The sequence below is a fragment of the Solenopsis invicta genome, chromosome 2 (assembly GCF_016802725.1).
Source record: "Solenopsis invicta isolate M01_SB chromosome 2, UNIL_Sinv_3.0, whole genome shotgun sequence".
Classification (NCBI taxonomy): domain Eukaryota; kingdom Metazoa; phylum Arthropoda; class Insecta; order Hymenoptera; family Formicidae; genus Solenopsis; species Solenopsis invicta.
Window position 1 is genome coordinate 23,385,277 of NC_052665.1, and position 27,484 is coordinate 23,412,760.

Below are 27,484 nucleotides of genomic sequence, written 5' to 3' on the forward strand. Positions count from 1 at the left end.
GTCGTCGTCGTCGTCGTCGTCGTCGTCGTCGTCGTCGTCGTCGTCGTCGTCGTCGTCGTCGTCGTCGTCGTCGTCGTCGTCGTCGTCGTCGTCGTCGTCGTCGTCGTCGTCGTCGTCGTCGTCGTCGTCGTCGTCGTCGTCGTCGTCGTCGTCGTCGTCGTCGTCGTCGTCGTCGTCGTCGTCGTCGTCGTCGTCGTCGTCGTCGTCGTCGTCGTCGTCGTCGTCGTCGTCGTCGTCGTCGTCGTCGTCGTCGTCGTCGTCGTCGTCGTCGTCGTCGTCGTCGTCGTCGTCGTCGTCGTCGTCGTCGTCGTCGTCGTCGTCGTCGTCGTCGTCGTCGTCGTCGTCGTCGTCGTCGTCGTCGTCGTCGTCGTCGTCGTCGTCGTCGTCGTCGTCGTCGTCGTCGTCGTCGTCGTCGTCGTCGTCGTCGTCGTCGTCGTCGTCGTCGTCGTCGTCGTCGTCGTCGTCGTCGTCGTCGTCGTCGTCGTCGTCGTCGTCGTCGTCGTCGTCGTCGTCGTCGTCGTCGTCGTCGTCGTCGTCGTCGTCGTCGTCGTCGTCGTCGTCGTCGTCGTCGTCGTCGTCGTCGTCGTCGTCGTCGTCGTCGTCGTCGTCGTCGTCGTCGTCGTCGTCGTCGTCGTCGTCGTCGTCGTCGTCGTCGTCGTCGTCGTCGTCGTCGTCGGTCGTCCCTCGTCGGTCGTCGTCGTTAGTGCTGGTGATAATAGTGAACGACGACGACAACGATAGCGGCAGCAGCGACGGCGACATCATCGTCGTCGTCGTCGTGAGTGAGTCCCAGTTGCGCACAGAATAAATCGGACACAGCAAGTTGAACGAAACGGACACAGTGACAATTGGACACAGTAGGAAACGGACACACGGTGGTTGCAGTGGGACACAGTGACAATCGGACACAGTAAGAAACGGACACAGTGACAATCGGACACAGTAAGAAACGGACACAGTGACAATCGGACACAGTAAGAAACGGACACAGTGTCAATCGGACACAGTAAGAAACGGACACAGTGTCAATCGGACACAGTGTCAATCGGACACAGTGTCAATCAGACACAGTAGGAAACGGACACACGGTGGTTGCAATCGGACACATATGTTCCGTGACAGTTTTCCTAACCCTAAAAATGTTACTTTAATAACTTTAATTTGTTGATTTTTCGCTTTCTTTCTAATATGTAAATAAATAATTCTGTATATAAAGCCTTCTCTGTTTTATGAATCTATTAAAATGAAATAAAAATAGTTGAATATAATCGAATCGTGTATTTGATTCATAAACATCATTCATAAACCTTTGATATGTTTGATAAAATTTCTTGGATAAGTTTATCGTAAAGCTATTTCAATCGGAACGATTGTTAAAGTGATTGATAGAAAAATTGCCTACCTTTCAATCTTTAATCACATTTTATGATTATTTATATATAAATCTTTAGAGATATGAGAAAATTATTTAGACAACTTTTCCATATCAATTCAGAGAAAAGCATGCGTTTGTGATGGAAAAAACGATGAAATTTATGTACATTTATGAAATTTGTGTTGTGTGTATGAATTATTATGTATACAATTTATATTTGTGTTGTGAATGTACATTTGATTTTTTAAAGTATGATTATTTTATATTGTATTAGAGTTTCTGTACTTACATATTTTAAATGCTAAGAAGACAACATGTTCCACGGATAAGCCACAATTTACGAAAGCAATCGTTTAGTTATCAATAGAATGAACAAATCCGTTTGCAAAACATGAGATTCTTTTAAGCGAATATTTATTTTTATTGTCTTCGCTATTAGAATTTTGTGTAATGTTATGGAGTTTCTTCAGATTTATTACAGCATAAATTTTTGCTTACCGTTTATACATGCTCTAAGAGTGACAAATATTAAATATATTTAAAATTTAATAATATATTACACAAAGTAAAACACAGCGCAAACATTATATGAAGATCATGATGAAATAGTTTTTCCTCTTTATATCTTTTTTCTGTCTCTCTACCTTATTAGACTTATTACTTTCACATATACGTATAATATATTAGAAATGTAGAATGTAATAATAAATTTTTTGTTTTTTGTTTTCTTATTTTAATATTATTTTGCAGACCTTTTTTATGTCCACATTAAACTTATTTATAAATTTCTTTATGTTTGTGTGTAAAAAATATATTTAATTTCATATTACTCTACATAGGTAAATGTATTTATTTATTACAGCTTGCTCGGTTTACTGTATTATTTATAAAATTTTACATACATATCTTCACACATCTGCCGTTTTATTGATATATACTGTATAATATAATTAATGATAAATAAAATTAGATTATCAAACTTACATTTTTATTCAATACTAGAATTATACAAGGAAAGCCAAAATCTCAGTAATTTATTCATCAATAAAATAATTAAAGCTCTTATTGCACAATCACAATTAGCAACAGAGTTAACCTTAATTCTACATATATCTATAATACGAGAATGAAATAAAATAAAACTTATTTTCTAATCAGTCTTCACATCTGAAAAGCAGAACTCTATTCCCTTCTTTGTTTAAAATGAAACATAAAATATAACTCTGTCAACAGTTAATAACGTTTATATATATTTAAAAGAAGAAAATAAACTTTTTGTGTAGTTAGACTAGTGTATATATATATATATATATATATATATATATATATATATAAGTATATATACTATTAATTTTCAATAGAATAATGTTTTATGTATCTTAAGTATTGCGCACTATATGCGTAAAGATTAAAATATGCAAGGTAGTCTAGCCATATATATTTCAAAGCGTATAATTGACAAGTATCTCAGATTACGCGTATTAAGAAAGTTGCAAACATTCTTAGATGTTCTTATATTTAGAAGAAAATACAAACTCATTTATGCTGTATATACTTTGTAGATAGATGAAATTTCTGCTTTGCAAATGGGACATTTTTTTAACATCTTTACAACAACAAATGTGACTGCACGGTATAAAAACTTGATTCGATACAGCATCAATGCATCTATGTTATGATTTGCATAATGCATCTATACCAGACTTTATTATTCTTTCATTTTCTTCGCCTCTTTCCGGAAAATCTCACCTCATGAAACAAGTCATATTTTATGTAATTCTGTAGATTGATTCCAATGAGATCTCATATAAAATTAATATCCAAAATAATTAAATCTAAAATGATTATCAATTAATACTTTAATTAAATATTATTTTAAAAAATGTCAGTCTCCATTAGAATCAATGTACAGAATTAATGCTAAAATACTGAGATCTTATGATATTGATATTTTTTCAACAACATTTGTGCACTTTTCTTCTGCATCTTTTTCGTGTAATCTGGAACATAGTTTGAAATTTGCAATATATAAAAATGAATTGTACTTGTAGATAATGATAAATTCTTAATTCGTACTTACATTTGACGAAATAGTATTTTCAATAAAATTTAATGGTTGCCGATCATTTTCAATATATTTTTCATAATCTTTACGTTTGAGTCTTGTTAGTACAACTTGAGGTTGAATGTCCGGTTCACATATAATTGTTGGAATATCTTGATTTGTAGTAATTTGTGTTTCCTTTTCATAATTCTCTTCGTTTTCATTTTCCAAAGATAAGATGTTTGCTACATTTTCTTTCTCTAAAGCATGATGAAGTAGGTTTACTTTATGAGAATGAAAATTACAAAAAATGCTGTTGATACTAACCTTGCATATTTATATGTTTTTGATAATAAGAAGTTTTATATATTCCGGTAAACATTCGTAAAAATTGTTCAAGGGGCAACCTATAAATGTTAATACAATATCATAATATATATTTTAACACATTATATGCATTATTGCATTATTTTATTAATAAATTATATTTTGTATTACCTTCCTGTAATTAGATCTGTTTGCGCTTGAAAAATATTTAAATTACGCTCTTTATTTTTGCGTTGCTGCACAATCATTAAATTCTCATTATTTTGTAGACGTCTAAAATGAATTTCTTGATCCATAATTAACTTTGTTAATTTATCTGAAATTAATTGATGTATGATAGAAATGTAAGTATAATACGCAAGTAAAAATCAAGTTTCCTAAATTAAAATTAATTTTAAACAAAATTTTAAAAATTATGTGAGAATAAATTATGTTATATAAAAAAAATATAGTGTTACAAAAAAATAAGACTTGTATTAAAATATTGTACCTAAAAAAAGCCATAAATTTTGATGAAGACCCAATTTTCGTGTTATTGTACTATGGAAATTTTCTACTAAATTGTTTGTTCTTGCAGGACAGTTATATACGCTAACTTTTGATGCCTTAGGCAACCAAGTTTTCTCAATATATGTTAGAAATTGCAATAATTCTTCATATTTGAAATGTGTAGCGTCGCAGTAATTATGTAGTATCCTTAATGCTGGCATGAAATATTCTTGTGGCAGTAATGGAAGCGTCATTGTCATGGACAACAGGGTATTTGAAATATTTGTTAAACCCAAGTAATTCCATTTACGTAGTACTGCCTAAATAAAAAAATATGATTTACATTTTCACATTTCGTAGATAAATTACTAAGGAAAAATAAAACTTACTTGATTATAATGAAACCAACACCCGTGAATATCTGCATTTGGAAAAAGTTTTTCTAAAACTTTTATAGCTGCTGCTTCGTAATCACTCATGATAAATTTGACATTATTTTTCATTCCTGGAGCTAGTTCTAATACTTTTAACCATATTGATTCATATAATGCACTAGTACGTGCTTCACATAAGCAAAACACAGTTCCAACTGCCTATAAAACATAATAGCTTTTAATATAATTTATTAATGTTTAAATAATCTTTTTATAAATCTTAAACTTACTTTATTCATATAACGAGTGTGAATAGTATATAGTTGATCCATTCGAGGATGACAAGGAGCAATCTATCAATTAATTTCGATATATAAGATAAAAAATTAAAAAAAATTATCAATCAAAATAACTTACTGAAAATGTTCCATCAACAAAAATTTCCTGAGCTTCTTGAATTATTTCAATAAGTTTTTCACTTGAAAATATAATAGCTGTATTACCATCTTGTGCAACTACACTTCCTTTATAAAAATATTTAATCCACTCGTATTTAATTAAATCAGTAGCCAAGGCTTGAAAAGTGTGTGGTATAGGAGGTCTTTGTTTAGTTCGTTCTCGAGTCATTATACTTTTCATAGAACTATACGATATATGTATAGCTACTTCTGGATCCCTAAAACAATATAATTAAACAAAACGGATTATAAATATCAAATTAACTTTGTTTTCCGATAAACGCACAAATACATAAAGCAAAATAGCACTTTTCCGTTCAATAAATACATTTGCACAACAAATGAAGATATGTACTACTGTGTGTAATTACATTTATAATAATATAGAACAACATACGTTCGACAAACGTTATCAAAAATTTCCTTCAGTGGCAGAAGCGATTCTCGTGATAAACGTAACATTTCATTTCGCATTTTAAATTTTTCTAACTTTTTGGTATCTGGTGGATGTTGATGTAGAGTTTGCACATGCACTTGCCCATCAATTATTTTTGCAACACCGGGACATCCTGTTGAACGACGACTTGAACAGCGATATGTGTTGTTTAGCCGCTTATCGATATTATATGTATATCCATCATAAACATAAATGAAAGTTCCCTTTTGTCTACCGCCAATTGTTTCCATGCTGTACTGAAATATAATAATGGTAAATGTTAAGATAAAGTATTACTTCATCAAAAATTTCATCTTTTTTGTACACAATACAAGTTGTAAGCCTTATTGACTTCTGTAGACAAGACGCGATAACACTTGCCGCATGGTAAGAAATGATGCGGTAGCCAATCTTTTGTTATTATGGAAAAGTTGTAAGCTGATTGATTACCACGTCGCTTTATCAAGCGTTGCCGTGTTCTGTTTTGAGGAGCCACAAGTGTATAGTTTTGGATATGTACAAAGTGACTTTTTGATGTTCCGTGTATTAAAAAATATTATGAAAAATTGCGCGTTTAAAGAGATGCCGGATTACTGACCAAACTTTATATTTTTCAAAATGATAAAATTTTTTTTGTTAGACTTCGAAGAATTTAATATCCTCTTCAAGGATTAAAATATAGATACTAACAGAGTGTGTAATTAATATAATAAAAAGAAGGTAAATAATAGCAATTAAAGAAAGAAAGGAAGTAATTGGCAATGCTACTTATTATTAAAATTATTGCATTGTAAGTTGTATATCTCTATCATATACATATCCAATGTTAATGTTGGAAACATCATAAATAGTATCATGTAATTTTTATATTATTTTAGCAGTAAATCTATATTGCAAAATTTTTCACAAATTACATATTATTACCTCTCCCATTTATTAATACTACTAAGATAATTCATGCAAATGAGTTACTTACTAGCAATGTATCTCAATAAAAGAATAAAAAAAGGGATACGATGTTGTTTATGATAAAATAATTAATAATTAATAATTTTCTTCTCAATTATCACAATTTTGCTATCTTACATATCTGAGAACAATGCTGGAAATATAAGACATAACCAACAAAATCGACACATGGCGCCAGGCTTGCCAGACCTAATACCAACATTTCCGGAATATGTCTAACAATAAAGGTTGGTTTATAATAGCCGTAACCGTAAGAAATCGGCCAATCATAGTAGATTTATAGAATACTCGACTATGATTGGCCAACTTTTACGGTTACGGCTATTATAAACCAACCTTTATTGTTAGACATATTCCGGAAATGTTGGTATTAGGTCTGGCAAGCCTGGCGCCATGTGTCGATTTTGTTGGTTATGTCTTATATTTCCAGCATTGTTCTCAGATATGTAAGATAGCAAAATTGTGATAATTGAGAAGAAAATTATTAATTATTAATTACTTTATCATAAACAACGTCGTGTCTCTTTTTTTATTCTTTTATTGAGATATATTGCTAGTAAGTAAATCATTTGCATAAATTATCTTAGTAGTATTAATAAATGGGAGAGATCTACACACACACACGCACACACACACACACATATATATTAACACGTTAAGCGCCACGTCAGTCATCGGTGACTGACACTGAACTTTCCGTTTAGGCCGCATCAGTCACCGGTGACTGACACCACCACGCTAAGCGTGCCTAACGGGGCGTGCGTGGCCTGACCGGTATTTCCTTAAGAATTCGCGTGGCGCTTAACGTGTTAATAATATATAATTTGTGAAAAACTTTGCAATATAGTTTTACTGCTAAAATAATATAAAAATTACATGATACTATTTATGATGTTTCCAACATTAACATTGGATATGTTATGATAGAGATATATAACTTACAATGCAATAATTTTAATAATAAGTAGCATTGTCAATTACTTCCTTTCTTTCTTTAATTACTATTATTTACCTTCTTTTTATTATATTTAGTTGCACACTATTAGTATCTATATCTTAATCCTTGAAAAGGATATTAAATTCTTCGAAGTCTAACAAAACAAGTTTTATCATTTTGAAAAATATAGAATTTGGTCTGTAATCCGGCATCTCTTTAAATGTGCGCAATTTTTCATAATATTTTTTAATACACGGAACATCAAAAAGTCACTTTGTACATAGCCAAAACTGTGCACTTGTGGCTCCTGCAAACAGAACACGGCAACGCTTGATAAAGCGACGTGGTAATCAATCAGCTTACAGCTTTTCCATAATAATAAAAGATTGGCTACCGCATTTCTTACCATGCAAGTGTTATCGCGTCCTGTCTACAGAAGTCAATAAGGCTTGTATTGTGTATATTGCATTTATACTTTTTATTGATTGTTACAAAAAAGATGAAATTTTTGATGAAGTAGTACTTTATTTGAACATTTACCATTAGTATATTTCAGTACAACATGGAGACAATTGGCGGTAGACAAAAGGGAACTTTTATTTATGTATGTGATGGATATACATATAACATTGATAAGCGGATAAATAACACATATCGATGTTCAAGTCGTCGTTCAACAGGATGTCCTGGTGTTGCAAAAATAATTAATGAGCAAGTTCATGTGCAAACTCTACATCAACATCCACCAGATACCAAAAAGTTGGAAAAATCTAAAATGCAAAATGAAATGTTACGTTTATCACAAGAATCGCTTCTACCACTAAAGGAAATTTTTGATAACGTTTGTCGAACGTATGTTATTCTGTACTAATATTTATATAATTAATTTATATTTTTATAAAATTAGTTTGATATTTTAAAGTATTCCAATTTAATAACATTAATGAATTTAGAAATTTAGAAGTAGCTGCACATATATCGTACAATTCCATGAAAAGTGTAATGGCTCGAGAACGAGCTAAACAACGACCTCCTATACCACATACCTTTCAAGCCTTATCTACTGATTTAAATAAATATGATTGGATTAAAGATTTTTATAAAGGAAGTGTAACTGCACAGGATGGTAGCATAGCTGCTATATTTTCGAGTGATGTACTTATTGATGCCTTAAAGACAACTACAGAAATGTTTGTCGATGGGACATTTTCTGTAAGATGCTTTTTTTTAAAAAAATTTTTTATTTTTGAATGCATTAATATTTTATATTTTTTAATATTTTCAAAATAATAGTTTATGTAATAAAAGAAAAATTATATTTATTTTATGTTATTTATCATTTACAGATTGTTCCCCGCATTCCACGTATGATTCAATTATATACTGTTCACATACGTTATAAAAATACAGTACGTTACATATTGTATATATTCTTTATTAAGAACTATTTTATTGAATTTAAAAGGTAGAAAGTTCAGATAGGCACAAAATAAGACACATATTAAGTTCAAATAATAGAAATAATAAGAGACAAACTTAAATTTTATCCTATCTGTTATGTCTGTTTTATTTCATCTGAGTCTCACTTTTTAAAAGTATAACTCATTTAAGATTTTTAATAACAGGGTATTGCAGTTGTCTTCGTATTATGCGAGACACGAACATTTGCCCTTTATCAGGCAATATGGGAAAAAATAATTGAAATCGCTCCAGATTTGAAAAAAAATGTCAAATTTATAATGGGAGATTATGAACGCGCAACAAATAATGCCCTTCATAAATGTTTCCCGAAGCTAGTTTGAAAGGATGCTGGTTTCATTACAACCAAGTGAGTTAATTTAAGATAGGAATTTATCATTTATATATGCTCAGTTATATTATTTATTTACATGACAAATCTTGTTTATTAAATTTTCCTTAATCCTTTTTTTTTAATTTGAAGGCTGTGTTGCGCAAATGGCGGCAACTTGATTTAACAAATGCTCCAAGAAAATTAATAATGATGGTTATGTCTGTACCGTTAATATCAGCCACTTTATTTGAGCAATGTTTTACTATATTACAAGATGTAGCTGATACTATGTCTAGTGACTATCCTACAGTATTACAATTTATGTGCTATTTACGTAAGACATGGTTGCCCGCAGCAAACAAAGTATCTGTGTATGGATGTCCTGTTCGCACAAATAATATAGTCGAAAGTTTTCACAACACGATTTCAAAGAAATTCGGGAGTAGACATCCAAATGTGTGGATATTTATTGGTTGGTATTTTATATTATTACAGTATGAAATATACATGTCTGATTTTTATTCACTTTATATTGCAAAAAATTTGAAAAAAGTAATTATAGATCAAGAAATTGATTTTCGTCGCTTACAGAATAATCTTCAGGCACGTAGACCTCAAACTCGAGCCAATAAAAAAAAAAAAATATAATACTACAGAAACAAAAAGATCTTATGGAACATAGGTATGCATCAATTATAAAATAAAACTATATATACTTGTGACAGAAATTATTTTTCATCTATAATGATATATTAATGCTAACATCTAGAAATAAATATTTATTTCTTACAGATTATCACTTCATGAATTTTTAGACTCATTTAGTCGCTTCTATGAAGACTATTTATACAATATGGACATGATTGACGAAGGTTATTATTTTTTAAGAAGTTCAGGAAAATATAGCACAAAGATATAAAATATAAGCTTTTTTCGTGTTTAAAATCTCTATCCGATAAAAATATGTAAAAAGTTAAAGTAATCAAATATTTTTTTATTTATAAACATCAGTTTTATTTTTTATATGCTTAAAATATTTTATATAAGTTTATTATAAGCTATTGCTATTCAGATCCATGTATATTTCAACTAACGCAGAAAAATTATTTATTTCGTTTTATATATGTTTTTATTATATGTCAGTATTAATTGTAATTAAATGATTAAATATTTACTTGAATGTATATACTTTTTTTTACATAAATTATGTAGAATATTAGTAAGGAATTTTTAGTAAACAATATAGTAAGTAAATATTAAACGAAATAAATAGACAACATTCCATGAGTAGAAATGTGTTTGAAGCGATTAATTCATACAGATGAACTATAACAATGAACTTACATAAAACATTTCATAATATTTCATAAAACAGAATAAATCTGATATTAATGATATTTTTGATTTTCAAAAAACAATTTGATTAACTTTTCAATTAATTAGATTTTTTTAAGCAAGCATTATGTTCGCGATCAAACCAACGTTAACAATCTTGTATATTTTTATTGCGTCCTGTAGATTTAAGTTTCAAAATTCAAGCTGTTACTTTCATTATTTCTTGTGTGTACAATCGATTATCTCGACCAGCTTCGGTGCTATTATTTGCTTGTGTATACGGAGTCGAGTGTTCGGTCGCTCCGTTCTCTATCACGCGCTAACAGCGAGGACAACTCGGCGGGAAGATCGTGACAAAATATTGATATTCTTCTCCTAAGACGCTGGCCACGGTCATCATGTTAGACCAGTCAGCCAATTAGACGATTTCGCGGAAAGATCTTTCCCCCGAATTGTTCCCGTCGATCGGTCGCTCTGCCGAAGATCTCGCCGCTCAACCAGACTCTCAGAGTGATTCGACCGAGAACGATCGCAGTTAAAATCGCGCCGCAACGATCCGTGAGATTGACCATTGATAGACTACTGACCGACGCTGGTCGGAACTTGTGTGTGAAAGCCAAAGACAAATTTGTTAACGCCAGTGGTGGCTTGCGTAGTGAGACAATTTGACAAATAAAGGTCTTTCGTGAATTTTGGGCAGCGGACCTATTGAGTCTTTCTTTCAATCTCAATCCTCGCGCCTTTAAATTTCGCACGCTCGCGGAGCAGCTGATCGCGGTCGATCCTCGTCGCGCCTCTCGGCTCACTCGAACGCTGTCGCGCTCAGCGGCAGGACAACGGCAAGCTGCGCATTACTTAAATTACGCGTCTCACTCGCGCTCACTCGAGCTTGCCCGGCACACTCAAGTTCGCGCACGTTCTCTCGGCAACGTGCAGTCGCGAACATAATTTTGGTCCTTCGAGCCGGATCGAGTGTCTGTGCGCGTAAAACCGTTAACGTAACGCCAGCGACTTTCTTTCGTCGGAGCCATGAGCGTGGTGCCAGCCAAGCATCAGATGAATCTCCATTCGGTGGCTCGAGCGCTAACCAACTTCAAGAAGGTGGGCAAGAACAATTACTCGGCAGCATTGATTCGCTCTCGCATCGCCACCTTAAAGGACAACTGGACGCTCTGCGGGGAAGGCCACGCCGCTTTGCTGACTGCATTTCCTCCGGACAAGCGAAAGGACATCCCCTACTTCGAGGATCTGGAGTTCGAGAGACATGAGGACCACTTCCAAGAAGCTCTGGACTACATGACGGAGTGCCTGGAGGAATTGGAGCCTCTTCCACTGAACTCCACACCATTGGCAAGTCATTCGTCTCGGTGTTGTTCGACCGTCGATCGGTCGTTGTCGCATCTACCGCCTATAAATATACCGCCGTTTTCCGGAAAAGCGGAAGATTGGGAGAGTTTTCGCGATCGCTTCACGTCCCTAATCATTAATAATAAAGACGTATCTGCATTTGCACTTTCTGTCGTCGAGCCTTTCTGGGCGTGCCCTCGAAGCGATCAAAACTGTCCCAATCACCGCGGATAACTTTCACATCGCGTGGCAGATTTTAGTTTCGCGGTACGACAATAAACGGCGCCTTATCGACGTGCATGTCTCAGCGCTGTGCAATCTGCCTAGCGTTCCGCGCGAATCGGCACTCGAGCTCACGGAGTTGCGTGACAAAGCGAATCGCGCAATCGCGTCGTTGCAAGGTTTAAATCGGACCTCCGACGATATCTTGAGCGATATTTTGAGCAGTCTCGTCGTTCAAAAGCTCGACTACGCCACTCGTAAGGCGTGGAGACTAAAAAGTAGTGACGACAACCACATTCCGTCATATGACGATCTAGATCGCTTTCTCGCGGCGCGAGCTCGAGCGCTGGAGGAACTCACTCCGCATAACCCGGCCAGGTCCTCGCGTCCGGCAAACGGAAGGTCTTCGAGCGTCAACGCTGCCACGGCCTCTCCGGTGTCGTGTCCGATCTGCCGTGCCTCTCACTTTATTAACAAATGTCCAAAATTCATTCAGGCGAGCTCACATCAACGCATGGAGCTCGTCAGGCAGAACAAGCGCTGCATTAACTGTCTCAGCTCAAAACATGATCTGGCAGCTTGTCCGAGCCAATTCTCGTGTCGGACCTGTCAGCAGAAACATCATTCGACGCTCCATGTCGATTTGAGCTCGCCTGCTACCGCGACCACTGCTCTCGCGACGGTCGCGAACGCTACGGCCGCTAGCGCGTCGACATCGTCTACGCCGTCTTGACCATCGGATCCGTCGGAGACGCGCAGTGCCGTGTCTCTCCTTGCGGCCATCGCGTTGCCCTCAAGGCCCGCTGTGCTTCTCGCGACGGCTCGCGTTACGGTCTCTTCTCCTATCGGTCGGTGTACTCATGTACGAGCCCTGCTTGACCAGGGCTCCGAAATCACTTTCATTACATCTCGTCTCGCGCGAACTCTAAAACTGCGTCATGCCCAACTGCCGTTCGCACTCTCAGCGATCGGAGGCCTCGATGCAGGCGTTTGCCGATTGGCAGCTTCCATTCTCATTGCGCCCGTCAACCGAACCGCTCCGGTTATCGCTGTCGCGGCGTCAATTCTCCCGTCGGTAACGAGTTACTCTCCTCAGGTCCAACTCTCGCAGGTTCATCTCGCTCATCTCGCCGATCTCGCTCTCGCGGATCCGAATCTCTGCAGCGCCGATCCCTGCGATCTCCTCATCGGAGTCGACCTCTATGGTGAGATCTTTCGCGACGGTATTCGAAGAGGTGCTAGCGGGCAACCCTTCGCTCAGAACACGATTTTTGGGTGGGTGGTGTCTGGCCCTACACCTGTTCAGCGTCCGAATAGTCAAACACTCACGACACAGCAGTGTTCCAATTCCGCGTCGCTCTCTCTAAACAAAGAACTGAGAAGATTCTGGGAAATAGAAGAAATTCCTCGTCGAGTCGTTCTCAGTCCCGAGGAACAGCGATGCGAGGACCATTTCGTGGCGACTCATTCGCGCGACGTAGACGGACGATATATCGTCCGCCTTCCGTTTCGTCATGGTCCTCCCATCGACATCGGGAGCTCTCGCGACGTGGCTGAGCGCTGTCTCAAACGACTGATTCGGCGATTCAAAACGAACATCGAGCTCGAAACGGAGTATTCGAAGTTCATGTCCGAATACGAGGCGCTCGGACACATGCGCCGAGCTCCGTCTACCCCAGAATCTTCTCAGACAGTCTACATTCCGCACCACCCGGTTATTCGCGAAGGCAGCGCAACGACCCACCTAAGAGTCGTGTTCAACGCGTCCAGCCTTACCACGAATGCGAGATCGCTCAACGATCTTTTACTGGCCGGACCGAAATTGCAGACGGACTTGGCCGCGGTTATCCTTCGCTGGCGTCAATTCCGGTACGTGTACTCAGCGGACGTCGCAAAAATGTACCGTCAAATTAGCGTCGACCCGCGTGACATTGATTACCAGCGTGTTCTCTGGGTTGACCGCGACACAGAGAGTATTCAAGAGTATCAACTCTTGACGGTGACGTATGGAACCGCCTCGGCTCCCTTCTTGGCGTTGCGCGTGCTTCGCCAGCTTGTTCATGATGACGGTCATGCTTTTCCGTTAGCCATCTCCGTGCTAACGGAGAACATATACGTCGACGACGTTCTCTTCGGAGCCGACGACATTCCCTCGCTCCGTCGGATCCGAGAGCAAGTATGCTCGCTTCTCGAGCGTGGCCGACTTGCTTTACGCAAGTGGTCGAGTAACTCCGTCGCTCTCCTCAGCGACATCGATGAGACGGATCACGGTCTCGCATGCAGCCGAGATCTGCAACCAGACGAGCACCTAAAGGTTCTTGGAATCTGTTGGATTCCGTCTGCGGACGTCTTTCAATTCCGAGTCTCTTGTCCCTCGCTGATCGCTATCACAAAACGATCGATTCTCTCGACGATCGCCAAGGTGTTCGATCCATTAGGGTGGAGCACCCCGGTTACCATTTCAGCTAAAATCTTTCTGCAACGTCTATGTCAATTACACGTTGAGTGGGATGAGCCACTCTCGTCGGACTTAGTGGATCAGTGGGAGACCATTCGATCGTCGTTGCTAGAGCTCGACGGCCTTCAGTTAAGTCGGTGGACTCGACGCGGCTCCGCCACGCCGGCGTGCGAGTTGCACGGGTTCTCCGACGCGTCTAATTACGCGTACGCCGCGGTCATTTACCTGCGACTCGCGTCGGTGAACGGTGAGGTCTCATCAGCGATGCTCGTCGCGAAGGCACGGGTCGCCCCGATTAAATCGTTGAGTGTCCCTCGCCTAGAGCTTGCGGCAGCCGTTCTGCTTGCCCGTCTCATGGAGTTCGTCATCGAATCGCTTCAACTCTCGCATGTGCCGTGTCACTGTTGGACGGATTCCACGGTCGTACTCGCGTGGGTGTCGCAACACCCGTCTAAGTGGAAAACGTTCGTTTCCAACCGCGTTTCCGAGATCCAAACTCGACTTCCGTCTGCGACGTGGCGTCACATCTCTACAATCGACAATCCGGCCGATTGTGCATCGCGAGGGATTCCGGGGCGGCAGCTCGCGTCTCACCCCTTGTGGTGGCACGGTCCGCCCTGGTTAAAGCTTCCCAGCTCGCAGTGGCCGGATCTCGTTAAGCATCCGGAGACCTCCATGGAACGGACCCTGAAACGACAAGTTCTCTTGGCTCGACCGATCGAGCCGTGGGATCTCGCGACGCGATTCTCGTCGTGGCCGAAACTTCTTCGCGTGACGGCGTACATTTTACGTTTTGTTTCGCGAATTCGTAGACGCGATCCCCCTCCGGTCGATCTGAGAGAGAGCCCGTCATCCTTGGCCGCGGCGGAAATCAGTCGCGCAAAAACCTTTTGGCTCAAGGCTCTTCAAGCCGAGTTATTTCCGCGTGAGCTTAACGCGCTGACGAACCGCGCCCCCCTCTCAACGAAAAGCGAGTTGCTCCCCCTTCATCCCTTTCTCGACAAGGAGCAATTAATTCGCGTTGGCGGGCGGTTGGGTCAGGCACCGGTTCCGACTCGCGTGAAGCATCCGATTCTCTTAGCTTCTCATCCTCTGGTTCGGCTCATTATTCAGAATGTACACCTGCGTTATTTTCATGCCGGAATCCAGCTCACGCTTTCCATGCTACGAGGAGAATTCTGGGTGGTCCGCGCTCGGAGCGTGGTCCGATAGGTCCTTCATCGATGCGTCGCGTGCGCTCGCGAGCGAGCCGTATCGCCCGCACAGCTCATGGGGAACCTTCCTCCGGTCCGCGTCTCTCCCCCTGCGCGAGCGTTTCTCCATTGCGGATTGGACTACGCCGGCCCGATCGCCGTTCGCGCTCTGTCGGGACGCGGGGTTACATCGCATAAGGCCTATATTGCAGTCTTTATCTGCATGGCGACACGCGCCGTGCATCTCGAGCTAATCGACGGCTATTCGACTCCGGCGTTCTTAGGAGCGTACGCCCGATTTGTTGCGCGCAGAGGGCTCCCAGAGTCTATGTACTCAGACAATGGGACTACCTTCGTCGGCGCGGATCGCGAAATGACCGCCTCATTTCGAGCCGCTCTTCGCGATCCCGCCTTCCTCAATAAAATCGCCTCAGACTCCATCTCTTGGCATTTTATACCTCCCGCAGCCCCCCATTTCGGAGGACTGTGGGAAGCAGGCGTCCGGAGTGTAAAACACCACCTCCGCCGTGTGGTAGGAGCGCACACTCTTACTTTTGAGGAGTTGTCGACTCTCCTCTGCGGAGTTGAGGCGTGCTTAAACTCCCGTCCGTTGGCTCCGCTCACGGACTCGCTCGATGACTACGAACCGCTCACGCCTGGGCACTTTTTGATCGGTGCCGCTCTCACCTCGCGCCCAGAGCCATCGTTGTTGTCGGTTAATGAAAATCGCTTAACTCGCTGGCAGCTCGTTCAGCAGCTCAAAGAGCGATTCTGGAAGCTGTGGCAGAGCGACTACATTAATACTCTACAGCAGCGAGCAAAGTGGCGACGCATTCAACTACCAGGCATTAAACTCGGGCAAATGGTACTACTTCGGAACCCGTTGCTCCCGCCATGCAAATGGGAGCTCGGTCGCGTGAGTCAGTGTCATCCGGGTTCCGACGGCTTAACTCGAGTCGTCACAATCAAAACGGCGTCCGCTGAGTATAAACGACCGCTATCTAAAATATGCGTTTTGCCGGTCGAAATCGATCCGGCAGATTCCGAACCTGACGAACAATGAGTTCAGTCAGCGAGACATATCGTTCGCCTCGCCTATCGCTTTCGTTTACGCATCTCGTCGTGCTGCGCTAACCGCGATTATGTTTGGTTTTCTTTTTTTTCTTTTTCTCTGTCTCGGAGTAATACACTCTCCTGCGTTTCGAAACTAGCGTTCCGAGGCGGGCGGTATGTTCGCGATCAAACCAACGTTAACAATCTTGTATATTTTTATTGCGTCCTGTAGATTTAAGTTTCAAAATTCAAGCTGTTACTTTCATTATTTCTTGTGTGTACAATCGATTATCTCGACCAGCTTCGGTGCTATTATTTGCTTGTGTATACGGAGTCGAGTGTTCGGTCGCTCCGTTCTCTATCACGCGCTAACAGCGAGGACAACTCGGCGGGAAGATCGTGACAAAATATTGATATTCTTCTCCTAAGACGCTGGCCACGGTCATCATGTTAGACCAGTCAGCCAATTAGACGATTTCCCGCGGAAAGATCTTTCCCCCGAATTGTTCCCGTCGATCGGTCGCTCTGCCGAAGATCTCGCCGCTCAACCAGACTCTCAGAGTGATTCGACCGAGAACGATCGCAGTTAAAATCGCGCCGCAACGATCCGTGAGATTGACCATTGATAGACTACTGACCGACGCTGGTCGGAACTTGTGTGAAAGCCAAAGACAAATTTGTTAACGCCAGTGGTGGCTTGCATAGTGAGACAATTTGACAAATAAAGGTCTTTCGTGAATTTTGGGCAGCGGACCTATTGAGTCTTTCTTTCAATCTCAATCCTCGCGCCTTTAAATTTCGCACGCTCGCGGAGCAGCTGATCGCGGTCGATCCTCGTCGCGCCTCTCGGCTCACTCGAACGCTGTCGCGCTCAGCGGCAGGACAACGGCAAGCTGCGCATTACTTAAATTACGCGTCTCACTCGCGCTCACTCGAGCTTGCCCGGCACACTCAAGTTCGCGCACGTTCTCTCGGCAACGTGCAGTCGCGAACACATTACATTTTCTTGTATTACAGAGATAACTCATGAGAACAATCATGAAGTTTGTACCGATTTTCTATCAGAAAGTTTTAATTCTACGTCGGAGGAAAGTATGTATTTTTATTTATATCAAATCATAAGTACTTTATATTATTCTGTTATTAATTCATACTTTTCAAATATTTGTGAAGCTCTGAGAACTGCTAATAGTAACATAAATACAAATACAATAAGAAATCCACTTACATTAACGCAGAGACAAGATTCTGTGCAAGAAGAACTCTCTATTTCTGAAAATGCAATTGGTACAGATACTCTAATCGACGTCAACACTGTAGAATTCACAATTGATGTCGACACTGAACTTACTACAAATAGTCCGGTAACAAGTGACACGCACAATCAAAATACAAACAACATTCCCAATTTATCACGATTTGATAATGATGAATTTGATGACGGTATGAATTTAAATATATGTTATGTTTTAGTGAACATAAAATATTGTTTTTATAGTAAAATCAGTATCTCTATAGTAAATATTGTCTCTATAGTATTTTTGTTTAATTACTATAACACATTACAAAATTTCAGAATCCATTTATAACATCCCAGATGACGACTATGGATATTGGTACGAAGGTCAGGAAACTATTGCAGAAAGTGACGTCCCGTATCATAAAGTTGATAGACTTTCTCTGGAAAGGGGCAAAGAAAATGAAGGAGTAAGGTCTGATCATAGATGCACTATTTGCCTTGATGCTGTATCGAATCAAGTTTTTATACCGTGCGGTCACATTTGTTGTTGTGAAGATTGTGCTAATTATATTATGGGAGAGAGCAATAATGTTAAGAAATGTCCAATCTGCAAAGCAGAAATTTCATCTATCTACAAAGTATATACAGCATAAATGAGTTTGTATTTTCTTCTAAATATAAGAACATCTAAGAATGTTTGCAACTTTCTTAATACGCGTAATCTGAGATACTTGTCAATTATACGCTTTGAAATATATATGGCTAGACTACCTTGCATATTTTAATCTTTACGCATATAGTGCGCAATACTTAAGATACATAAAACATTATTCTATTGAAAATTAATAGTATATATACTTATATATATTGTGACGTGGCAGTTTTAGCTGCCTCGCCACTCCACCTTCCGCCTAAGCATCGCGCAAGGAGGCGCGTAAGACCGGGTCGGGCACTCATCGAGAGAGCGAAATCTCCGGCGGGACTGCGGCGCGTATTGGTTTTATTTATTTATTCGCGGCTCATTTCATGTATCCGCGGGCACCTCGACAAACGTCGCCTAAGGACCAGCAGCAGCGAGGAGGATGGGCAGCAGCAGGACAAGGAGAAGGCGATCGTCCAGGGCCGGCGCACGGAAAACCGACGGCGGAGAGAAGGACGAGACTCGACGTGGTGACAGGGATGCGCCACGCAGAAGAGGCTCGCAATTGGCGCAGCCGAGGGACAGGCCAGGGCGGACGAACGGCCAGGAGTAGGGCCGTCGAATGCCGGCTGTCCGTCGAGAATGGTAGCGGCGAAGAATCGTCGCGGGGAAATTCTGTTGCGATCGTCCGCAAGGACGACGAGAACGACGAGGATGTCGGATGCCGACGGGGACCGCACGACACCTGCGGAGACCCGACCCTGCGCTGCCGTGACGTCACGGCTAGATAAGGGCGGCCGCTGATAGACCGCGCCGCTAGGCGCAAGGATTTCGCGCACCCTGTAGGAGGGGTAGCGCTCATCGATCGCGCATCGAGCGCGATCCTCTCGGCTTTTGCGTGCGACCCGGCGATCCCTGCGGTACGTTGCGTTGGAGAGCGAGCGAGTGCGAGCTATCGGCCACAGCTATCGGCGGTGGCTATCGGGAAGATCGGCGAGAGTGTCCGGCCTGGCGAGAGCCTCCCGTGGAGGATTCCCCAAAGGACCCGAGGGACCCGGAGGAGGACCAGAGTCTGCGTCGAGGTGACCCTAACCTTCGTGTAAAGCCACGAGCTGTCGGTGTCGACCGGCTCGCGTTCTGAGGTGGAGCCCTTAGGTTCGTGTGCGAGTGCGTCCGCCGCGTGGCGATTGAACGCACCTTGCTTCTTGGTGTTTGGTCGGCTCTCCACCTCAAGCGTGAGACCTTGTAGAGGCACCCAGCTGTCGGCTGCCGCGTGTACGTTGACTGTCCCGCCGTAGAAGTTCGCGAGCGACCGGCTTCCCGGGAAGCCGCAAAGCCCTTGCGCACGTGCGCGAGTCGTGTTACGGCCGTGATCACACGACCGTCCGCGTTATCGGTGCGTTGTCGTGTCGCGCGTCTTCGCGAGAATTGTGCATTGTGACCGCGACGACGGCATTGCCGTCACCGGGTATCTTGGATCGCATTGCGTTTGAATTAATTGCGATCCGTTAGCGAAAGTTCGCCGAGTATGTTCTCGCCGCGCTGTTCCGAGCGCGCGTGATTGGCTGTCTCGTTCCGCGCGGGACCAACCGTCGTTGTTCGCGCCGCTAGCGTAAGCATTGTAGTACGTAAGTAAATTTTCGCATTCCGCTTATTCGTTTTCGTTAACTCTCTTTATCTTTTCCGTTCTTTGCTTGCGTCGACCGATGATTTCGTTGTGTTGGATTTTACTCTGTCTCTGTACTATGCCACAATACATGTTATTTCTCTCTGTTATATCGGCCTGACTTTGCTTAGTTTCTCGTCTACCCGTCTCCTCTAGTAAGAGAGCCGCTTCGTCCCTGTCTCCGCTACCCCGCCCCTCTACCGGTTAGAGGAGCTAGCTGGCCGCGTGCGAGCGACGATTCCGCTTTCGTGTGATGAGTTATCGCGTGATACGAATTGGCGTTTAGCGTGGATAAGTGAACCCGGCGACGCGACCGGAGTAATCGCGTCTGGCGCCCAATTTCGCGATTCGATTGGAATCTAGCTGTCGGTATTCTCGTCGCTCTCGCGCGCGCTTCGCGTAGCGTCTCCGCTACCTTGTTTGATCGCGCACTCCGCCGTTGCTCTCAGGCGTCCGAAAAGTGCGTGACAATATATATATATATATATATATATATATATATATATATATATATATATACACTAGTCTAACTACACAAAAAGTTTATTTTCTTCTTTTAAATATATATAAACGTTATTAACTGTTGACAGAGTTATATTTTATGTTTCATTTTAAACAAAGAAGGGAATAGAGTTCTGCTTTTCAGATGTGAAGACTGATTAGAAAATAAGTTTTATTTTATTTCATTCTCGTATTATAGATATATGTAGAATTAAGGTTAACTCTGTTGCTAATTGTGATTGTGCAATAAGAGCTTTAATTATTTTATTGATGAATAAATTACTGAGATTTTGGCTTTCCTTGTATAATTCTAGTATTGAATAAAAATGTAAGTTTGATAATCTAATTTTATTTATCATTAATTATATTATACAGTATATATCAATAAAACGGCAGATGTGTGAAGATATGTATGTAAAATTTTATAAATAATACAGTAAACCGAGCAAGCTGTAATAAATAAATACATTTACCTATGTAGAGTAATATGAAATTAAATATATTTTTTACACACAAACATAAAGAAATTTATAAATAAGTTTAATGTGGACATAAAAAAGGTCTGCAAAATAATATTAAAATAAGAAAACAAAAAACAAAAAATTTATTATTACATTCTACATTTCTAATATATTATACGTATATGTGAAAGTAATAAGTCTAATAAGGTAGAGAGACAGAAAAAAGATATAAAGAGGAAAAACTATTTCATCATGATCTTCATATAATGTTTGCGCTGTGTTTTACTTTGTGTAATATATTATTAAATTTTAAATATATTTAATATTTGTCACTCTTAGAGCATGTATAAACGGTAAGCAAAAATTTATGCTGTAATAAATCTGAAGAAACTCCATAACATTACACAAAATTCTAATAGCGAAGACAATAAAAATAAATATTCGCTTAAAAGAATCTCATGTTTTGCAAACGGATTTGTTCATTCTATTGATAACTAAACGATTGCTTTCGTAAATTGTGGCTTATCCGTGGAACATGTTGTCTTCTTAGCATTTAAAATATGTAAGTACAGAAACTCTAATACAATATAAAATAATCATACTTTAAAAAATCAAATGTACATTCACAACACAAATATAAATTGTATACATAATAATTCATACACACAACACAAATTTCATAAATGTACATAAATTTCATCGTTTTTTCCATCACAAACGCATGCTTTTCTCTGAATTGATATGGAAAAGTTGTCTAAATAATTTTCTCATATCTCTAAAGATTTATATATAAATAATCATAAAATGTGATTAAAGATTGAAAGGTAGGCAATTTTTCTATCAATCACTTTAACAATCGTTCCGATTGAAATAGCTTTACGATAAACTTATCCAAGAAATTTTATCAAACATATCAAAGGTTTATGAATGATGTTTATGAATCAAATACACGATTCGATTATATTCAACTATTTTTATTTCATTTTAATAGATTCATAAAACAGAGAAGGCTTTATATACAGAATTATTTATTTACATATTAGAAAGAAAGCGAAAAATCAACAAATTAAAGTTATTAAAGTAACATTTTTAGGGTTAGGAAAACTGTCACGGAACATATGTGTCCGATTGCAACCACCGTGTGTCCGTTTCCTACTGTGTCCGATTGACACTGTGTCCGATTGACACTGTGTCCGATTGACACTGTGTCCGTTTCTTACTGTGTCCGATTGACACTGTGTCCGTTTCTTACTGTGTCCGATTGTCACTGTGTCCGTTTCTTACTGTGTCCGATTGTCACTGTGTCCGTTTCTTACTGTGTCCGATTGTCACTGTGTCCCACTGCAACCACCGTGTGTCCGTTTCGTTCAACTTGCTGTGTCCGATTTATTCTGTGCGCAACTGGGACGTTCCCGTCGTCGTCGTCGTCGTCGTCGTCGTCGTCGTCGTCGTCGTCGTCGTCGTCGTCATTGATAGTGATAATAGTGATCGACCACGACAGCGGTAACGGCAACGTCGTCCTCGTCGTCGTCGGCGTTGTCGTCGTCGTTAGTGCTGGTGATAATAGCTAGTGAACGACTACGACAACGGTAGCGGCAGCGGAGGACAACGGGAAGCCGCCGTATCGTCTGCGAAGACGATCTACGTTATGTAAGAAACCTATAATGAGATATCAAAAGGTTTCTTTCTTCATAGACCGGTAAACCGTTCTAATTATAATTACATTTGTAATTACTGCCAGAGGCGTTTTGTGAGCTGGCTTGTTATAACAAAATGCCACAGCTGTAAATCGTGCTGTGGATAGTTATAAACAATTTTTGATTATTGCCAGAGGCGTTTTGTGAGCTGGCTTGTTATAACAAAATGCCACAGCTGTAAATCGTGCTGTGGATAGTTATAAACAATTTTTGATTATTGCCAGAGGCATTTTGTGAGCTGGCTTGTTATAACAAAATGCCACAGCTGTAAATCGTGCTGTGGATAGTTATAAACAAATTTTGATTATTGCCAGAGGCGTTTTGTGAGCTGGCTTGTTATAACAAAATGTCACAGCTGTAAATCGTGCTGTGGATAGTTATAAACAATTTTTGATTATTGCCAGAGGCGTTTTGTGAGCTGGTTTGTTATAACAAAATGCCACAGCTGTAAATCGTGCTGTGAATAGTTATAACCAAATATCGGAGGCGTTTGAACCATCGACATACAGAATGGACTGTTGATGACCGTGGTGGGGGTAGAAAGACACATAGAGTGAGAGGCAGACAATACGAAGAACGTTCGTTCTCTGTCTACTAAGTCTGATTGGTTGCTGGGGCCACAACAACCAATCAAACTTAGTAGACAGAGAACGAACGTTCTTCGTATTGTCTGCCTCTCACTCTATGTGTCTTTCTACCCCCACCACGGTCATCAGCAGTCCATTCTGTATGTCGATGGTTTGAACTAGCTAATTATGACACAATACTAGTAGTGTTTATCATACGCATATAATTTTTATAAAACGCTGTACTTCATTGTACTTCTTCTCTTCTCTTTTTGTTATGTAACAAAAAGAAATAGAGTATCTGTCTAATAGAGCTCATGTGAAAATAGAAGAGAAACAACGCTTATATGATAAATGTCGATAAAAATGTTGGTATTATCGATATTTATCATTTTTAGTTCTGCAGAGATCCGCAGATGTCGCATTTAGTTCCACAGAAGGCCGCAGATGTCGCAGGACCATTAGAGTCTAGACCGACCTCGATTGAGTTCGCCGGTCACTTTAGCATCCCCTTAAAGGAACTATAGATTTAGGTATTGTTTATACGAAAACAGAAATATTCAATGGTTCTGAAAAATTAACTTGTTATGTAGACTCAGATTATGCAAGTGATCTAGAATCGCGTAAAAGTACTACAGGCTTTATTATTTTTTATTCAAATGGTCCAATAAGCTGGAGTTCTAAGAAACAACCTATAGTCGCCTTATCAAGTACAGAGGCAGAGTATATAGCGGCGGCAGATTGTGTAAAAGAATTAATCTTCTTAAAAACTCTGTTAGAAGAATTAACGGGTAATACTGTAAAAGTTAATTAACAACATTAAATATAGATAATCAAAGCACACTTCAAATTATTAAAAATGGTACTGGAAATAAACGAAGTAAACATATAGATGTTAGATATCATTTTCTGAATGAAAAATATTCTGAAGGAGTATTAGATTTACAGTATTGTCCGACTGATAGTCAATTAGCAGATATTTTAACAAAACCATTGAATAGTTATAAGTTCGAAAAATTTAAAAATGAATTAGTTAAATTATAATTTTAAGATTACTTAAATTAATTAAATCAACGATTAAGAGAGTGTATTAGGATGTAATCGTTGTCGATTAATCGAGATATTAATATGTTATTAAAATGAAGTTTGAAACTAATGATGTTAGCACCGTATTCTTGCGTTTATCTTATTTTTATGTTGCCTAGATCTTTATAAACAGATTCCGCTCTAAGACACGAAAGCATACACACGTTTTAATTTTCTGAACGTTCTCTTTTCTGTAAAACAGTTTATTCAGTTTGTAATAAATATTTGTATTAAACACAAACGAAACTGTTTTTAGTAGTAAAACTTATCTTTCAAATATAATAGTGTTTCCGTGCCGAAAGACTCCAATCCATTACATTCGTATGCAGGATTCACGAGATGTTTCCTCTATGTATGAATATTTGCCATTAAATACATTGTTGGTATGGGAGAACATCCAGCATGTTTTTACTATTCTATCGATTTCGACCTTGCATTGCCTGACTCTTACGGTTTTAAATTCATTAATCTGTATGAGTTGTATGTAGGTTTTGGTCTGGTTTACGCGTTGAGGGGGTATATCGCATTCTTCGGTATTGAGTAGGAATATGGTAGTTATATTAGCCATTGGTGATCCACATTCGTAGCCTATTATTCCATTTGCTTTGCGCGCCCATGCTATCAACATTATAGCGATAAGCCGGGAATCCATCTGAAATTTGGATTATTGTTGTTACTATTTATTTTAATTATTAGAGGCAGGTTTTATATAGGAAATTCTCAATTGGTTGGGATGCACAATTCGGCTATTCTTCTTTATTCTAATTTTTACATTATTTTTGTTCAATATTTCTAAGACTTCATGTGGCCCAGTGTAATGGTCCCCAAATTTACCGGTTTTAGGCCCCTTTAACAAAACACTTGGTCTTCAGGCCTAAATGTTTGCGGATTGATTTTTTTATTGTAATGTTTTTTGGATTTAATTTTTGCCTCAATTACATTTTCTCGGGCATTAGTTTGGATAGCATGGAACTGAGTGGCTAAGTTTATTAGGTAATCGTCATAACTTGTCAGTTTATCCTCAGGGCCTAATAATTTGCCTGAGGAAATTCTCGCTATTTTACCAAAGACTAACTCATATGGTGTATGCTTGGTGGCTTTATGGACATCAGTATTATAATTGAACATTGCCAATCCAATCCATCGATCCCATTCTCTTTAATTATTGGCATACTGTTTCAAATATTCACCTAACGCGTGATGTGATCTTTCTAAAGATCCGTTGGATTGCGGGTGAAAGGCAGTTATCCGAAACTTGCGAATTCTGAACAGCTTTTCGATCTTTTTCATTAGTTTGCTAATAAAATTTCGTCCTTGATCCGTTAGTATCGCTTTAGGCGCGCCCAACACACAAATAAATCTATCGACAAAGGCTTCTGCGATTGTCTCAGATGTTTGATCTGGAAGGGGTATTCCCATGCAAAACTTAATCAATTGGTCTTACAATGTTAAAATGTATTCGTTTCCTCTTTTAGTTCTTGGCAAAGGTCCTACGATATCCATAGCTACTTTATCGAAAGAAGAACCAGGCGTGTCAGTAATTATCATGAGTTGTTTAGTTTTGACTTGCACCAACTTTTTTAATTAACATTGTAAGCATTGTTGTATCGTTGGATATCGGACTTCCAATTTTCCCAATAATAATGGTGTTTTATCCTGCTATACGTTTTTGTAACTCCACGGTGTCCGCCTATGGGTGAGTAATGTATCTCTCCGATTATAATTGATAGAGGAGATCCTTGGGGGGATATTTAATTAACCCATTACATATTATTATTTTTGAAGTTGAATTTATAAAGGTTGATTGTAGTAAAGGCTTAATGCTACTCCAGGGGACGTTATTCAAAAAGTCCGATTTTGCGATGCTTACTGTTTCCAGTTTTAAGTTTTCGACAATATTGCGTAGATCTCTGATTACTGTTGTGATTAGAATTAAAGTCGTAGTTAGTCTTTCACGCTGTCTTTCGCTAATAGGCAACAGTATATGATAGTGTTCTTTATATTTTACTGCTTTAGCTTCACTCAAGGTTAGAGCTCCTAAGTTTGGTATTTTATTTTGCTCAAATTTCTGCATAATTTCTGCGAGCCTGAATCTAGTGGACTTCCATCAGTGTCGACAAAATATGCAATATTATCTTTTCGCAAAAATAGTAATTTGTAAGAATCTATTGTATTAGCTTTAATTATTTGATGTTCAATAATACTGGGTTTTAATTTATGTTTCTTTCTCTTTACTTCCTCTTTTCTTTCTTTTTCTTGGCTCTCTTCTTCGTCATCCCTGTCGTTGTTCTCTTTGTCCGGCGGATCGTTTCTTTCTTTTATTTGTTCTACTTCGTCTAGGTGTTTAATCGAATCTTGAAGTGATATATTTTGCTGGATATTTTTATTTCTGGTCTGGTTTCGAGTTTGCATTCCACTAGAGCGGAGTGGTTCGTGAATTAATACCTTTTCTGTGGTTTGTAATTGCTGTGATTCATTCTGCTCCTTGCACATGGAAGGTATCAGATCGGAGTTTTTTTTAGGTAGATTCTCGTCGGGTAATAGATTTTCTATTTCCTCATTGTCCAAAAGGTAAAGTTTAAAATCGTCATCTTCTTTTCTTTCTTCATCTTCAGACTCTTCTAATATTCTAGAAATGATTTTTGCATCTTCTGGATCATCAGGGTTAAGAATTTTATTCCGAGTGACAACATTGCAATCGACTTCTTCCATATTTATGGGGTTTTGAGACAAGGCATCCGCGTTTACGTTGGTTTTTCCTGCTTTATATACAACGTCGTACTCGTATTCCGATAATTTTAATCTCCAGCAAAATATC

General features: G+C 39.5%; 4 protein-coding genes across 4 annotated transcripts; 2 read left to right on the top strand and 2 right to left on the bottom strand.

Moving 5' to 3' along the window:
- Positions 1 to 3,276: 3,276 nt before the first annotated feature.
- LOC120356933 lies at positions 3,277 to 4,945 on the bottom strand. Its single transcript, XM_039445843.1, has 7 exons — positions 4,900 to 4,945; positions 4,625 to 4,828; positions 4,237 to 4,555; positions 3,918 to 4,062; positions 3,747 to 3,826; positions 3,456 to 3,679; positions 3,277 to 3,375 (listed from the first exon to the last, which is right to left on the bottom strand). The coding sequence occupies exons 1-7, from the start codon at positions 4,939 to 4,941 to the stop codon at positions 3,331 to 3,333; spliced, it is 1,059 nt and encodes a 352-aa protein (XP_039301777.1). The 5' UTR covers positions 4,942 to 4,945; the 3' UTR covers positions 3,277 to 3,330.
- A 59-nt stretch (positions 4,946 to 5,004) lies between these two features.
- LOC120356936 lies at positions 5,005 to 5,749 on the bottom strand. Its single transcript, XM_039445846.1, has 2 exons — positions 5,465 to 5,749; positions 5,005 to 5,285 (listed from the first exon to the last, which is right to left on the bottom strand). The coding sequence occupies exons 1-2, from the start codon at positions 5,539 to 5,541 to the stop codon at positions 5,009 to 5,011; spliced, it is 354 nt and encodes a 117-aa protein (XP_039301780.1). The 5' UTR covers positions 5,542 to 5,749; the 3' UTR covers positions 5,005 to 5,008.
- Positions 5,750 to 8,219: 2,470 nt separating this feature from the next.
- Positions 8,220 to 9,672, top strand: LOC120356935. Its single transcript, XM_039445845.1, has 5 exons — positions 8,220 to 8,261; positions 8,363 to 8,621; positions 8,756 to 8,818; positions 9,035 to 9,237; positions 9,352 to 9,672. Exons 2-4 carry the CDS (start codon positions 8,400 to 8,402, stop codon positions 9,209 to 9,211), a joined length of 462 nt encoding a protein of 153 aa, XP_039301779.1. The 5' UTR covers positions 8,220 to 8,261; positions 8,363 to 8,399; the 3' UTR covers positions 9,212 to 9,237; positions 9,352 to 9,672.
- A 67-nt stretch (positions 9,673 to 9,739) lies between these two features.
- LOC120356934 (E3 ubiquitin-protein ligase cblA-like) lies at positions 9,740 to 18,881 on the top strand. The gene is made up of 5 exons (XM_039445844.1): positions 9,740 to 9,883; positions 9,994 to 10,073; positions 17,827 to 17,901; positions 17,983 to 18,252; positions 18,386 to 18,881. Exons 1-5 carry the CDS (start codon positions 9,873 to 9,875, stop codon positions 18,700 to 18,702), a joined length of 753 nt encoding a protein of 250 aa, XP_039301778.1. The 5' UTR covers positions 9,740 to 9,872; the 3' UTR covers positions 18,703 to 18,881.
- The last annotated feature ends 8,603 nt before the right edge of the window (positions 18,882 to 27,484 follow it).